This window comes from Polyodon spathula, chromosome 19, assembly GCF_017654505.1.
Source record: "Polyodon spathula isolate WHYD16114869_AA chromosome 19, ASM1765450v1, whole genome shotgun sequence".
NCBI classification, from domain to species: domain Eukaryota; kingdom Metazoa; phylum Chordata; class Actinopteri; order Acipenseriformes; family Polyodontidae; genus Polyodon; species Polyodon spathula.
The window spans coordinates 1,371,135-1,388,038 of record NC_054552.1 but is presented as its reverse complement, the minus strand read 5'-3'; the positions used below and the strand labels follow the sequence as shown (position 1 = coordinate 1,388,038).

The following is a 16,904-nucleotide window of genomic DNA, read 5'->3' as shown; positions in this document are numbered from 1 at the left end:
CTGTATTTTGCGTGATATTCCATCTTATTTCCCCATCTATCTCTCTGTCCTCTCTATCAATTAAAGAAATGCATTCCACTGTTCCTCAGCGTTGGGTTGGCTTCCAGCAGTACAGCATACTGTAGGTGTCTGGAGCACTGTGTGGCTGTAGGCCAAAAAAGCAGAACGTTTCCACTCCGTAAGTCTGGCTGCAGTGTAGTACTCCGTCCAAGTCAAGCTGTGATATGCCAGCGGTGATCCAGCAGCATTGACATGCTATTTATAGCGTATTCTATTGCGAACTGTGACGCACGTTTGTGTTTTTGAATACTGTACACGCTGCTTACCCTTGTCAGGAGTTGAAGGAGTGAATACAGCGGCACCAGTCCACGTCTGTTGTTGGTGGTCATTTTTTAATGTTTGTGGCATGTTTCAGTTAAGGTGCCGAATGCACGTCGTTTGCCTTTTCTATACAACCCCAGAGTAAAATGCGCCCTGGTTAATGGGTGCAGCTCTGCTGTGAATTGGGCCAGCCGCACATGCAGATTCATATGCCGATGCTGTCTGTATTTGAAATGGAGACAGAACTGAGCTGGGCCAGCTGCGAGCGCTCCCTGAAGTGGAATGCTGGGATGCAGCAGCTGTAAATCTTCAACAGAAACTTCCAGAGGGAGGCTGGGGTGAAGCGGCCAGTGAAGCAAAACGCAAAAATGTAACCACCTAACTGACAGTGCGTTGGTCAGGATTCCCAGAGTAAAAGCAATGCAATGTGGAAGCATTGGAAAGAACAGCGAGGTATTACAAAATATATAAATATATAAATAAATAAGCTGTTGTAAATGCATAGTACAACCAATGGGGGGGTGAGAGCTTGGTAAAATTGGATAAATACCATGGTAAACTGGTTATTAGGGTTACCAACATCTTTTCCAGGATAGCACATGCTTGTCTGTTTGATCAATGTATTGGTTGTAATTCTGTTAGCTTTCCGTTTTTGTAAGTATTCTTGCACTGGCCTGAGGGTGAACCATGGAGCCTTTTGGGACAGTGGCGGCACTTCACAGGTTAATCCAGCTGCTGTGTTTTAATAACCCTTTTTAAGTGCTGCTCCCTTCTTTCGCTGAGAACCTCTTTGCTAGTGCTCAGTTTCCCATCTGGTTCTGCAAAGGTATGGGTTTTTTTGAGGATTCTGTGGCAGAATGATCCGAGACCACTTGAGCTAAATTTCCCAAACAGTTGCAACACAAAACATTGACACGAGCGGCACAGTCCAGCGCAGTGCATTCCACAGACCAACATGAGCATGCCAGTGTTCACAGACCAATCTGGCAGCTATTTCAAGAATTTACTAGCCTTTGCTCCAGATGTTATGCATTCACCAATGTTCTGAGCCAAAAACATCATTTAATTTGAGGAGATGTTGTTTAAAGAGACACTTCTCAATTTCCAATACTAATGTTGGTGGTGTATTGTGCAGGCTAATCATATTATTATTATTGTTATCATTTTTGTTGTTGTCAGGCTCCCACGTGGTTCATTACTATAGATGACCAAACTAAGTACCAAATTAATTTATTTGAAAAAAATATCAGAACACAAGCTGTATGTAATGACAGGTCCTATTTGAGGGCAGTCAAGTTAGACGTACTCGTAATCAGAGCAGTGAAATTTCATGCCAGCTATAACTCTCAACACGCTGAAAATTGAGCTTTATCATCACTGTGGGGAGGAAGATCACAAAAGAAAGTCTTTTTTTATACTGAGGCATCATAAAAGCATCTGAAAGACTATAAAAGCAGAATTAACAATTACATTTAGACCTTACATTTGCTGTTAATAAGTTATCACAATACCATTTAGAGAAAGTTAAAATAAAAGGTAGATGCCCGTTGAAACGCTCCTAAAAAATTACAAAGTAGCCTGCCCTTCAAATTAGGACAATGGCATTAATGGGTTTAAAAAAAAAATAGGAAAAAAGCTAATTACCCAGCAAAAAAAAGTGACAATCAAGCTGTCCTATTTTTTAAATGGTATCATAGGCAGCGATGTTCCAGTTTTTTATTGTTTATTTTAGTGCGACGTTCACCAAAAGATATCAGATGCACATCCTGCTGTTTTTTTGCAAAAGTGAACTGGTTGCTGCAATGGATAATATGCATTGAGATGAAGACAACTGGATGTGCATTGATAGGGCATAATATGCACAGTGTGCATTTGAATGACTCTATAATGAGCTAATCTCTCTCCTGCAGCACACAAACAAGTGCTTTTTTTATAGGTACCGACAAGCGGTCCTCTTGACTTGAGGACTTGACATGTATATGTGCATTCAGCTCGAGGCGGAGTATTCGAGGAATGGAATTAGCTCATGTAATTGTAATGCTGAAGCGGAGTGAATGCTCCCAGTGGGTCTAGGAGTAACATGCTGTTTTTGTAGTTGGGCTCCATAAAAATAAGTTGGCTGCATAGCAATATTCATATTACTATAGCGCCTCCTGGGTACAGAAACAGTGTGTCTTTATTGAGAGTGCAAATGAAGCTGATGTTGTCTTTTAACTTTGAACTGGACTCCAATGGTCATCACACCTCTGGACTGCATTTACATTTGCAGAGTCCTAAAGGTGAACAGGCTTCATATTGTAAAAACAAAAGTGGTTTGGACAATTCTCGCATAATGCAGAGAACACCCTATTAAAATCCATTAAAAAGGGACCTGTTTGCCTTCAAATGTTGGTTCTAAAGTACCGAAGAGAGACGAAAAGCAAACCAAAGCATTAGTTGCAATTGGCCCGGCTGTCTTAATTGGATCTGAATGGAGCCTACATCATTACACGCTATTATCTTTCAACAAGCAAGTGAAACTTCCTGCAGGAGGTTTTTCCAGGGGTTTAAAAAGTGCTGCATTGAAACGATCCTCTGCTCCACAGAGGGTTTTTATAAAGCTCTGTGGCACTTTCAGACAGACGGAGAGAGAACAGACGTTCTTCTCAGCTGTCATTCTCCCAGGGATTATCAGTTTTCACTGCACAATTGCTCCAGCGTCTTTTAAAACCCAGGGACGGGCACGCTTCTGAAGACTTGCATGCAAGACGAAATCTGCTTTTAAATGTTTGCTTGGATAATGTTCTGCTTTCAGACAGGCGGATCTTCTTTTGCTTCTCTGTTTCTTAATTGAACAACTGCACGCATCACGTAGCAAGGCTTTACTTACTGTCTAGGAGTGCAGGCGTAGAGTGGTGATTGTGGTTTGACCATCACAACCTTGCCTTTCCTGTTTTCCATATAAAAAGATACTAACTAGTAATGCATACCAGCTCCTATGCAACAGTGGCATAGCTAGGGGGGGAGGTTTTATGGGGTTAAATTCCCCCCGAAATGAATGATTTAATACGTGAGACAGTAAAAAATAAAAAAAATAGTCATCCATGTCTAAAAATCTCAACCGATCACCAGACGGATTGAAATGGCATCACATTAAAATGAGCTTTACTTTTTAAAATGATTCTTATATACAAGCTGGTTTTCACTCGTGGGTAGCTGCTCTGGAGTGTATTGGCTTGTATCATATAGCATCCTATACAGTATTTTATATACATCAATAGTTAATTGGGGGGGGGGGGTAACAGAATCCCATTGAGTCACGGGCCAAAACTTCTTATAGCAATTGGTTGCAGGTGAGACCAATAAAAACTGCAATTACACTCTGCAACTTGAAGCAAGTGTGTAAAACCTCTGGATCCAAGCCACAGGATGTAGGATTTTAAAATTGGCTCGATTTGATGGGCTTCTGTGTGTTTTTATTGCTACACACATCAAAAAAGAGAAATTTGGCAAAAGGTGTTGAGTATTTATTCCTAAACTGTGAACACTACATGCAGGAAAATGTCTGTATCCATTTCCATACAATACTAAATCATGGGGTGTTGCATTGATCAGGGGGTGAAATAGTTTGGAGGTGCCAACTGCATCTGAAGTGAAATTTGAACCAGGGATTCGTTCTAGCATACCAGGTACGGCCTTATCCTGGAGTGACTTTCTAAAAGAAAATACATTTTATCTGTTAAATTAAATCCTTTACAACGTGGTTAGAACGTGAAAGTCTGCCCTTGATCTGTATTCTATCAGTTGGTTAATCAATGTACAGAAATCGACATCAGTTTGGGCAACAGGGCAGCCCCCTAGATACCTGTGGTTTCTTCAGAGCAGAATCTCTGTACTGTATCCTTTTAAGGAAGGCAGCGAGACAAAAGCCTGTCAGCAGATAAAAAAAGAAGTGGAGCAGCAGGGGTTTGATTTGTGAAGCAGAATGTTACCGAGATACCACCAAGGTTGCCACCACAGTAGGGGCTTGCTCGTGACTCTGCTAGTGGCTTTTTCTTTTTTTTTTTTTTTTTTTTTTTTTTTTGTTGTTTTTGAAAGCCGCATTGAAATCTCCTGCCCTGTAATTCAATAGCAAGATAACTGAAGGATTGTAAATAATGGTAGTGAAGGATGGTGGACATCCTGGCAAGCGTGTGCTCTTAATCAGATTTCTAGGAAACCGAATGCAACCTCACCATATGGCCCACGTGCACAGTGACTGCACTTGGGATGGCTTCCCAGTGAAACCCAAGATTGTAATAGTAGAATTATTTGACTTCGTTAAGGACGGATAAGCTTATCTTTTTTAAATTCTTTTCACCTGCTGCTGCCATTTGGGCACTTTTTTAAAGACTTTTTTTTTTTTTTTTGAAGCCCAAAATGCCATTTTAATTTAATTTTTTTTTTTTATTTTTATTTTTTTGTTAAGAAACTTTTGGGTGATTTTTTTTTTTCTAAAAATGTATTTTATTTGGCAAATTTGTTTCACCACCAACATTTCATCTTGTGAACTTTTTCATACAGCTATTCCTGCAACCGTAAAGGAAAGATTGAGCTAGGGTTTCTCGTTTTAGTACAATCCTAACTTGTGGTAAAGTATGTCTTTGTGAGATTTTTGTGTGTGTGTGTGTGTGAGAGTGAGGCTGAAATGATTAACCAAAAGTCATCTGCTCCAGTTTTAGATCTGTCCTAACAACGTTTTGTATGCAGGCAAATCTTATCTGCTAATTACACCAGCTGCTGGAGAATATGCCCTACATGCGTTTTTTTTAATCTTTTTTTTTTTTTTTAAATGCATACTTTTTCAAGCAAGCACATGTCCTCTGCATCCAAATTAAAATTGTGTCCACATACTCGGAGCTACTGTAGGAGCCTCAGGTGATCTGTGTGCAGAATGAAGCCAAGACCTGGGATTGTGCTAATGCAGATCCCTGTTGCCTCTGGCTGCTCTTACTTATTCCACACTTTTAAGGTTGAGGGGGCTAGTGTGGTGCCTGGTGAGGCAGTCATCGCGTGTCTGTTGTAAGTCGCAGAGTCTCGTAAGGAGTTGATTTAAACACCGAACAGCATGTGTGTGTTCTTCCTAATGGAGTCTAGTTATTGCTATTTTAATTAGGCGCTATTTGTTTGGGTTAATGGCACTGCTTTCATTATTATCTCATTGCTTTTTGAATATTTAGGCTGCTGCAACTAGGTCTCTCGGGAGACAGTTGGCTAACTGTCCATTTAACTAAACTTGAGGTCAGGCAGTTCCAGTATTTTTTATTTTTTTTTTTAATTATTATTATGCATTGGATCTGCTGACAGTAACGCTTACCATTCCTCCTGTCAGAACACAACCCGCAATCAACTTCCACGATATTTTGCAATGGCGTGTAGGTGAATTGCCAGAATCAATGCATTGGGGTGGGGTGCATCACAAAGGATTTAAAATAAGTCCTGTCTATTTGGACACCAATGACAGGATGATGAATGTGCTGTCCTGACAAATGCAGCTACTGTACAAATACCCTGTTTCTGTGGAGTAAATGAATTACATAACTATTATAAAATAGCTTCACAGCAATCGGAGACCACAAGAGTTACTTCTGTATTGTTCCTTTTGTCATTCGGTGTCAGGTTGCTTTCCAGCAGATAGGTATCGGAGTGGAGTGGATCGTTACAACATCCTTAAGGAATGGGGGCCAGGTTGGGAGTTCAGGGATTCTTTCATGTCTTTTGTTTTAAACAGAAGTTAACATTCTCTATAGAGCAGAATGCCACTGTTTGCTGATTTGTACGGGGAAATGGGGGGGGGGGGGGGGGGGGTAAGTTTTCATAAAGTCATCCAATGTTGACGTCTCTGAATTATCCTCTTATTATACCCATTCTTTTTGTTTATTTGCTAGGGATATCAGTATGAATAACATCACAGAGCTGCCTGCCGAAGTCTTCAAAAACCTCCCATACTTGGAAGAACTGTAAGTATCTTTCTCAAAAATACAATATTGCCTGCTTCTTGCAACCCCCAGTATTGCAGCATGCTGTACAAAAAAGGGTTTAGCTGTTTTGCTGTGGTACTGACAATGTTCAATGTTGTGAAAAGATTATTGGTTTTTTTTTTTTTTATTACATTGAATTTCTAGAAAGACAGCACTAAAGTTAATTGACTTTGTGTGCCCTATGGTTTCTGCTACCTTCAGAATGCAGTCAAACACGCAGCTGTCCGTTGTGCCCCAGAACAGCTTCCAGTGCTTTTCCTTGTTATTCTTCATAATTGTTTGTTAGACTACAAATAGCAATCTGATGCTGCCAGCCAGCGAAACATGGCATCAGCCTGGCAAAGCTGTGCTGCTTTAACTGCTGTGACAACAAATGTGTAATGTGAGCTCGTTTTTGTTAGCCCTTCCGAGGGCTTTTTGAAAATTGCTTTCAAATGATTATTTGCAAAGGCCAGAATAGTAGGCTTGGGGGTGTGTTTTTGTCTGTCTTTAAAAATATTTTTAATGCTGCTGTTTGTGAATGGCCTGCAATGCATCAAGGTAGAGAGCCTTTTGCATGCGATATATATGGTGGTTAATCAATAAATAAATAAATAATGAAATGCAGTGCAACAGATACTATAATAACAAAGTTACAAAGTGCCATTGCTATTGGCACTGTTGGGTGTTGCTGTATTGCTGCTAACAAATGGAGATCAACCAAACTTTAACACGCTTTAGTTCAGCCAAACCACAAAGCACGTCTAAAGTGTTGCTTTAGTTTGATTTCTTTATTTCTTTTGGCTAGAAATACTGATTTTGCAACTGGGGTAGAATTAGTATCGTCACTTCACTTTTATGAAACATTCACTTGTTCAGGGTTGTTGGGGTCAATTCCTCCACCCCCCCCCCCCCAAAATTCCTTTTTTAAAATCTATTCCCAATTCCTGTTCCTTTTTTAATCAATTCCATTTCCAATACCTTCAAAATCTTCAGAATAAAAACTAGTCTCGCAGTGAAAGTGGATGCAGGAAGTCCGTATTCATTCAGTACAATGTGTCCTGAGGGCTAAAACCCCTGCTTGTAATTCCATGCTGCAGTGGGGAAATGTAAGGCTTGCACCCCCGTTTCAGACAAGCATCAGATCAACCCCTGCACTGCACACTTCCAGGAGTGATTTTTATTTTATTTTATTTGTATTTTAGTCCTCTTGATGTTTTTTTCATCTCTTTCCCTGATCACAAGCCTGTATCTTCGTTGCTGATTCCTACCTGTATAAAATCTCTTTGTTCCACACTTACTGCAATTGCCTGCTGAAAACTATTTAAGAAATTTATACTGCAGATGAATATAAACAAATTGCCTTCTAATTGTATGGTTGCAATTATCATAATGACAACTAATCTTTCATGTAACAAGAGGCCCTGTGTTGATAAATTATATATATAGTAAATGTGTGTACTACTAATCTGTCTGAGCCTTTGGCAGTTTTTCATTAATAACTGGTTTAAGTGATTTGACAACGGGGTACATGGGGGGCGTTTGCTTTGACTTCATCAAAGGGCTTGCTTTATAGACGAAACCATTATAAGTGGACTCTTAATTGACAGTAGAGAACAAGATGCACAAATGTTCTGGCGACGCGACTGGTGGAATGAGTTGCAGTGCAGTTGGAGCTCGTGCATAATCATACTTGTCATTTTTGGTGTTTTGTTTTGACGCAAGTCTGCCTCCTTTTAATAAACAGCAGCAGCTTCTATGTCGGGAGGAGGTGGTTTGCTCTTCAACTAGGGTGGCGTGTGAAAGGAATAGCGCAGAAGCAGATGACAGTGTTGTGTTTTTCTTCAGTGCAGGTGGATGAAACCTGTATGGCGGTTCCAAGCTGCAGAACGCAGGTCATGTTAAAACAAGCCTGTCTGAGATGCTGGAAATGCATTGCTGTTGCGGTGTCTGGGCAAAGCCAGCTGGCTGTCTAGAGGGGGTGCTTGCACTTGGTGGATTCCTTTTATTTTCATGTATTTGTGTAACTAATTTTAAACCAAAACATATTGAATCAAATTTCTTAGGCTTCCAAACTTTAAAATATGTAACAGCTAACCTGAATCATGGTGTTCTAAGGGAATAACTCTTACCTTAACTTTAACCCTAACCCACTTTATAGCAAATGGGTTTCTGTTTTGCTTTTAGATTCTGATCATACTTTAAACACTGGTAGTAATAACAATAATTCTTTCAAAAAGTGTCATGCAGGACAGGGTTAATTATCTACAGAAATGAAAATCAATAAACACACATGCGGTTTCAAACCTGTTGAACTTTAGATCTTTAAGATAAGCCTGTAACTGGTGCAATTTGTTTATCTGTTAAATTTGCCTTGTAGAAATCAAGTTATGTTTTATTTTAAGGTATAGGCGGTTTTGCAAAATAACGTATGAGTAAATGTTGACTTCTCTGGTGCTTGTACAACAAATGGAACATGCCAAACACAAAACCAAACTATTTGCCTTTTAGAATTTTTTTTATTTTTTATGAGCCTTTCCCTTTTATCTCCAGTAATCCAATAGTTCAGCAGATGACTTTGTGACTTTTCTACAGAACTGTACGATGCAACAGACTGCACTTCTAGGTCTCTGTTTTATAGTGGAGATTTGTTTAAAAAGCCAAAAAGCCTTAGAGCAGAATTAGTTTCCATTGTTAGTACTGATTTTATATCCCACAATTTCAAGTTCACCCTGTTTTCACTAATTATCATCAAAATATTTTGTGGGGTGGGGAATTTAGACATGTGGTGGGAAAAACCTACACATTGTACTTGGTTGGTAATAAATGGCCAAACTTATCTTTCTTTCCCGAACACACCTCTTTATTAACATAAATAAAAAAACATCTAATGACAACCAGCAACCCTGAATATTCCTGGTACTTCTGCAAGATTGCAGGAATTAGGTTTCAGCTAAAACTAAACATGAACTTCACTCTCCTGTAGCTGTTTCCATGGATAACCTTTGGTCCCCAGACAGGTTATGAATTGTTGGCCCGAAGAAAAATTGTTTGCAGTGCTGTAGTCTGGCTAGCCTCTACATATATGCCTTTCAAAAAGAGACACAAGCACTGTGCTTTTTTACACGGACATAGCTGCTGCTCTGTCCAGTAAGTTAAGAGACCCAATTTTAGAAAACTTTCTGGCAGTGCAAAGATTGCATAATGATTGCTTATCTCTAAGTGTACTTGGTCATGTTTTATTGGTTTAGCTATAAATTTCACTTGTTGAGCTTCTTAAGGTGGACTGGGAGGATGAAGCCTTATTTAATATCAAGCAAGGAAACTTGAACTCCCCTCTGTACTAATGGGGGGAAAGTCAATTAAAGTGAAGGAGGGGGTAGCTACTCAAATTTCAAAATACAACAAAAATTGATTTTTTACTAAAACGCAATTTCAAAAGATTCAAAAGGTTACACTTGGTAACCCTAACCAGTTAACTGGGGCTGGTTTTACACGTGTCCCTTTACGATTTTTTTAGGTCTCATTTCCATAAAGGAAACTGATTTTAGAAGTTACACGGAGTTAGCTGCCTTTTATATTCAAATTGCAACGCCACATGTCTGTGTGGTGTGAGACTTTAGCAAAAGGAGAGAGAGGAGGGTAGAAACTGCATGCTGTTTCTAGTGCTGCGGATGGATGATTGTCTCGGTTTGCAAATTGCTTTCCAAACTCTTTCCAGAGTAATGGACTAGTTGTATCCTGTTCCCTGAATTGAGGCCAGACCAGGGAGAAACGGAAGTGAAATGGAATGCAGTTCACTGCTTGCTTGCTTACTTGCAGTAGGCAGAGCAAACAGGAGTTGCCGTGAGACAGACTAAATATTCCCATTCTGAGTCACATAAGCCTTGCTTGTACTTGGTCGGAGCTTGTTTGTGAAACACAATGTGGTCACACATTGACGCTGACAAATTTACTGCAGTCCTTTTAAACTCTTCAACTTTCAGAAAGTTTTTTAAATGCCTGTCCTGTACAAAGTGGAGATTAGCAATTTAACAACAGTACAACAAACCCATTCCTTTCTCGAGTTTTAGAGCACAAAGCTGTAAAACCAACTGACACAAAAAAAAAACAACCCACATTATTTAACAAGAACAGCATTGTATCTTGAGCTGCTTGTGACTTCTGATATTTTTAGTGCTGGTATTTGTAGTGGTAAATTTCAGTATATTATCACCAGGTATTAGGAGTCTCTTTCAGTCTTGACAGCGGGAATACGGAAGGTGTATTGTGTATTAATTATTGTATTACTACTTCTATTGAAGCTCCATTTGCATTTCAGTAGCTGCAGTTGCAAACTGTTATTGTCATCCCATTCTGCTCAAATTTGCATCTTGCAGTATTGGTGCGCTTTTGGCAAGTAGTCCATTGCTGCTGTTCCAGGTGCTATGGTATGTAACCTGCTTTTGCTGTATTAGCCCTACAGCAAACCATCATATCAAAGATTGAGACCACACAGGAATACAGTTTATCAATATATAGTAGCTGGAGGAGGAGAGGAAGAACACACAGTTGGAAAGTGGACTGGAAACATAGCAATTCTCTTGCTTTTTGTCCCTGCATCGCGTGGCAGCTCTACTTACATCCTGCACTGCTGTAATCTCCCCTATCGCCATGACTGCATTAGAACTTTCCATTGCAGTGATGGAATGCTCAGATAAATTCTGAGTGTCGTGTCTTGAGCTTCTTGATTTTTTATTTATTTAAATTTTCAAACGTTGTTCAGGCTCTTGTTAAGAATTGGTGGCGCTTTGCAGGAAAAGCGCTCATCTTCTACCGCCACACTCTGGCACCTGTCTCACAATCTAGTTAGAGTGAGAATTCGAAATCTCACATGATTTTGTCCCCCCCCCCCCCCCCCCCCCCCCCCCGTGTAATTTACTGACTCTCATCAGGAGAAAGGACTCTGAGAGACAACCTCTTGTAAATAAAATAAATAAATAAACAAAGATGTTACTTGAAAGATCTGAAGGACCCTGTCTCCGTTTCCTTGATTCACTGTAAAGAATCGCTGTTTACATTTTGTTATGGATAGCTGTGCTTGGACAGTAAGTGTGTGATGAAACAAGGACATAAACTATGGTGACTGTCTGTTTACATTCAGGGATTCATTATGTATTTATGGTGTATCCCTGCCTTAAGCACTGAAATGAACAGAATGACCATCTCTTTATATTATGTTTAAAAAAAGAGCTTTTGAAGTGTTGTGGTACAGGGACATTTATATTAAGCTGATTTTGTTTTCAGGGAATAAATTGTTCGAGCCGTTGCTTTGTGCGTTTTAATGGCACGTCCTGAGTACAGTTTTCTGCTTGGTTGATTGGAACGCCATTTCCTTTTCCTGTTGTGCTGTGAGACCCAGGAGTCCTGACATGTCCACTGTGTTTTTTTTTTTTTGTTGTTGTTTTTGTTTTTTTTGTCTCTTGCAGGCGCTTGGCTGGCAACGATCTTGCCTTCATCCACCCCGAGGCCTTGTCTGGGCTGCACCAGCTCAAAGTCCTGTAAGTAATGACGGAACTCCAGCCACGCCCCTGCCAGCCTCTCAGCATTCCCAGCTTCTGGCATTGGCAGGAGGGACGGCTGCTGGAGCTGGCACAATCCACATCCTCCCCCTGTCCCCTGCCACACCTCAACATAAAACACCTGGGGTCAGACCAAACCTCTGATGCTTTTATGTGATCTCCTTAGGAATGACTGCTTTTATTATTTACGTGACACTCTCGCAGCCTCGACTGCAATACAGGACCAGAGTGCCACGCTGATCTTATTGCCCCCATGCAGCTGCACTCCAACCATAGAAATATGCTGTATGTGTAAATGTGGCAGTTTGGTATCCAGGTGGGGGTGGTCTAGCCCTATGTGTTTAAAAAAAGGAAGGCACAGGAAATAGAAAAATGTTCAAGCAAGTAAGTGTGTTGTAATGCATTGCATGGCTGTATCACAGCAGGATCTTTTGTTTACAGGTTTGTCTACATCTCCAGACTCCTGTGGTGTGTGTTTTTTTCTTGTATAAGATATAACCACTTAGTCTAGAAAGATCCATCAGCCAGGTGATCAGCAGGCCACTGTAAGGCTGTGCCCTGTAGACAGTGTTCTTAACGTTAAGGAAGGAGTCTTGTCTTGTTAGGTGTGGTGCTTGTGGTTTTCTGGGATTTAATTTGTCGATGAATAACGAACACTTAAGAAACGGAATTAGGTCAGTCTTACCTGCTAGTTCAGTAACAGAAATGCAACTCAATACACACGCACACACGTACACACATGTATGTATGTATGTATGTATGTATGTATGTATGCTTCTAAACTCTGTATATTCACTTCAAAGTTTAGAAACTCGCAAATCTGCAGCCGCAAGCCGCCTCCCTTTCCAAACATCTGCCTTTAATACCACGTGCAACAGGAAGAGATTACCTTTATCACTCGCTTTGCATTGCACAACTGATGGAAACAATGCTTGTTCACAAGTCCTTATCACCACTGTGCTGGAGTGCATATCATTACACATTCTCTGAAGGGGCAGGACAGACTATTCAAACCTCACTAAAGTCCTTTAACTATCCCAAAACTTTCAGAGCTCAGCCTGGTTTGAGTCGCACTGCTACAGTTATCAAAGCCGTCTGTGCTGCAGTCCATAACCACTGTTTACTAACTGTATAAAGTTGAGAGAACATAAAGCCACTTTTTCAGGAACATTGGCCTGTAACCTGGTTCTAGGAAACCAAGCTTGAGGCAACTTTGCTGTATCAACCCCCAAGTCTCACCTGGTGAGCCGTGCAGTGTCTCCTGAAACCAAGTTCCAATCCACAATGTGGCTTTGTGTTCCCCCAGTTTTATGGTTACAGTTACACATTCTTTATCTATGTAGTTTTTTTCATGCGTACATTCCATTTAAATTTCAACACCAGCCTGTTGCCTGTTTTCAAGAATGGCCCAAGTTGTTTTACAAGGTAGGACAAACAGTGTCATGTAAAGTACTGCTCTGTATTTAAACTATTTGTATCTGGTTGACTTGCTGCAACAACAAGAGGAAGTACTAGAGAAAAGGAAATATCTAAAACAATGGTTCCTGCTTAACTTTAATACAACCCTTTCTCAGTTTGGCAAAGATGGAGAGGAAGGGGTTACCGCGAGTGTTTTTGTGGGGTGTAAGGCAGTTGTTTGTTGTAATGAGAAGTAGGATCACTGTCCTGTGCAGAACATTCCTCCGATGATTTTGCCACAGAAGCTCTCCAAACCACAGATCTGTGTTGAGAGTCAATTTGGAGAGCAGTTAGATTTTAAGGGAAATGCTACCCAGTAATTATCAAATTTTGAATCGATTTAAATTAGTTGTTTCTTAATTGGTACACAACACAGAAAGTGGCTCTTCTTGTAGAATTGAGAGCTGTGGTGCCCCAGTGATTCCACCCCCCACTGATTCACGAGCCAGTTCTCAGTTGAACCTGTATGTTAACTATGGGGCTGGAAGCAGATTATCCTGTACTTCCTGTTTAGTGGAAGGAGGCTGCAGCATGTCCCGTACCCGAAACATTACAGGATCTAATTGATTAATGGATTCATTGATGATGCTTGATAGTTTTACACCAAGACCAATTGTTAAGTCAAGTGAAAGCTCCCTAATACGAGGGTAGGTTTTGCCTCTGGTTCACCCGGTTTGTGTTGTGTTTCCTAGGATGCTGCAGAACAATCAGCTGAAGACTGTCCCCAGCAAGGTGCTGAAAGGATTAACCTCCCTGCAGTCCCTGTAAGTATCCCTCTCACTCCAGACACTAACCGGGAGCTTCATTTTTTGGTCAGCATTGCTTTTCTGTGCACAATACAGTGGCTTGTGGTTGTTATTCCGAGCCCATTAGACAATAGTACAAATGTCCTGTTTTTACTCTTGTTACATTGAGGATTTGAATACATCAGTCATGTTAACTCCTAACATGTATGTAAATAATCGTTCCAATGAAGTACCAAACATGAATGAGTTATGATTTTCAATGTATACAGTATGCTTTTCACACCAAGTTAGAAGTCCTAACATTTCATGTGGGACAAAAATTGATAATTATACAGTTAGGGAACTAATGCTTCTAATAGCAGAGGTTATTTCTATTCTAGTCTTTCATTTATGAATGCGTAAAAGCATATTGGCTTTTTCATACAGTAAAATCCACCTTGACGAACCATCTATAAAGTGTAATGGATGCAGCTGCATGTAACATGCAGTGTACTTCTTTAGGGCTACTGCAGGTACCCCCAATTAGAGCTAACCAAACCCTATCTCAGGTCAGTCCCGTAAAATCCAGGGAGGTTCCTGGGTTGAAACCTAAAACGCAGCGCACTCCCTCGCCCACGTAAGAATTACCTTCTCATAGGAAATATTTCAGACCAAACTTGTATCTGGCGCCATTTGGAATGAAGGTCTTGTCTCAAAGGTGCGTGTCAGGAATAACAGGCTGTCAGGGTTGAGCATAATTACCTCCTTTACTTTCCAATGCCCTGCCTGCCTGTCTGTCTGCCTTGGGAGGGATTAAGATTATTTTTAGAAGAGGAACACCCTGAAAAGAAGAATTAGCAACGTGATTTCCAAAAAAAGACGAAAACAAATAACAATGAGGGATTATCAAAAACCATTACAGTGGAGGAACATGCGCTGTGCACAGGAATATGGTGCATGTGTTTCAGCTAAAGAAACCGTAACAGGATCATTGTAGATCATAAATGTATAGTTGTACTAATAGTGGCTGGTCTGGGAATGCGGTTTGCTCTAATTTAGAATAGACAAGCCTCCCTTTTGGTTCCTATGGCCTAGAACACTTTAGCTGTTCAACCATACCTTGAAAACACTCAATTAGTAAAACTGTCAAGTAGACAAACGTTTTGACTAGTGCTTTCTTTGGTGTAACAGGTACTGTGTGTTCACTTTCTTGTCCTGTAGTTTTACTCTACCAGCTGAGAGCAGTAGGAATGCCTTAGTGAACTATCTTAGCTGGGCTGTAAGAGGTGGTGAACATGCATCAGGGAAGGTGAGGCAGAGTCTGAAGTCTGGGGAACGTAATTGTTTTCCCTTTAGGCTTGATTTCCGCTTGATGCATGACAGGCGTTAAATGCGTCAGTTTAACGCAGCCTCTGGATGGTTAATTTTCTGACACCTGGCTTTATTATGGCATCCTACTGGCTTTTGTCAGCTAATAAAAGTCAGTTTGCTAAATTGTTTTCACGGGAAGATGCACAGGGTTTGACAGCAACCATTAGGCCTTTACCACTCCATTGGATTGCTCCATAATCAGGCAATTGTTCTTTTCTTCCTAAGGGGGTTAAGCTTTTTAGCTTAAGTAATGCATTTTGACAGGGTGCTTCTGGTATTGTACTAAACCTGTGAGTGCATGCTGTCAGTCATAAGCCCACCTTGCTACCGGGCGTATTGCAAGAAAAAAAAAATTAATTTTAATAATCATGTCGTAAAGTCAAAGCATGAAGAGGTTGTGATATACTGAGTAACTTTAGATCTCCCCTCTTGAGTGTCCTTGGATGTCCGAAAAGTCGAATGCCTGTTTTAGACTCTGAAAAGGAAGCAAGCATTTATAGCTAAACATAGTTCTCAGAATGACCCCTAAATGACCTCCAATGACAAGCCCTGCCTTTAGTTCTGGATGAATACAAAATGTTGTATGCTTGGAACTTGCTTTAGTAAGGAGTTTGTGGAGGGGGAACATTAAGCCATTTTTGAAGTCACTGAAAGAGTAGGGTGCAGGACATTAAAACAACAGGACCAGAGTTTGTTTTCAGTAGCCATTTTCTTCGTTTCCACAAATGCCCCTTCCTTTAACCATTTCTGAAGGTTCTGACTGCTTCAAAACTTTTCTTCAGAGGGTGGTAGACCGCTTTGAGATTGCTGCAGTCTTGGTCAGCTAGTCCTGCTTTCAGTTGTAGGAAGCCTGGATAACTTTGGGAGTAATTTGGAGGATTATCCATGTTTGGTAACTTGGCAACCTGTTGGATCGTTAATACAAACACTTCCTGTTACTATATTTGCATGTAAAGTGGTTCTACCTTGTATATATGTTCTCTTTTCATGGGCCTAAGAGCTAAACAGATTAAATAACTTGCAATCAGAAGTTTTTTATGCAAAAAAACTTTAGTAATTAAAGCAACCTGAGTAGGTTCTGAATGATAAATACAAACACAGCTAGTACTGCCAATAGAATCCATGCTGCTATAGATGTGCATCAGGATCTTACCAGTGGTGACACCCCAGGTTTGCTCCTTGTTTTTGAAAATATTCTTCCATTTATTATGTCTCAAAGTTGCAGTGATGATAGCGATCAGTTAGCATGAGAGATGAGCAGAGATAGGGATGCAGATGCTTTGCCTAGGTTCTCCTAGGTTTGTCTCGCCGAGCTCCTGGTGTCACTGTCTTGTTGTTTTTTGAGATAAAAATCTTTTAAGAATCTGGTACAGAATATCTTCCTTCATTGTTTCACTTTTTTATTTTGTACTACTTTTTGCTTTTAGGATTAAGTAGAATGCTTTACTTTTTACATGCCTGTGTGTCAGTAGCAGAACAATGATGTCTGA

General features: G+C 40.3%; 1 protein-coding gene across 1 annotated transcript in view; it reads left to right on the top strand.

The window, feature by feature from the left end:
* The window catches only part of lgr4 (leucine-rich repeat containing G protein-coupled receptor 4), a 48,528-nt gene that overhangs the window by 16,264 nt on the left and 15,360 nt on the right, over positions 1–16,904 (top strand). The window contains exons 2-4 of the mRNA XM_041218241.1: positions 6,228–6,299; positions 11,768–11,839; positions 14,011–14,082. Of these exons, the coding sequence (XP_041074175.1) occupies positions 6,228–6,299; positions 11,768–11,839; positions 14,011–14,082 (216 nt within the window). The remainder of the gene's footprint in view (positions 1–6,227; positions 6,300–11,767; positions 11,840–14,010; positions 14,083–16,904) is intronic.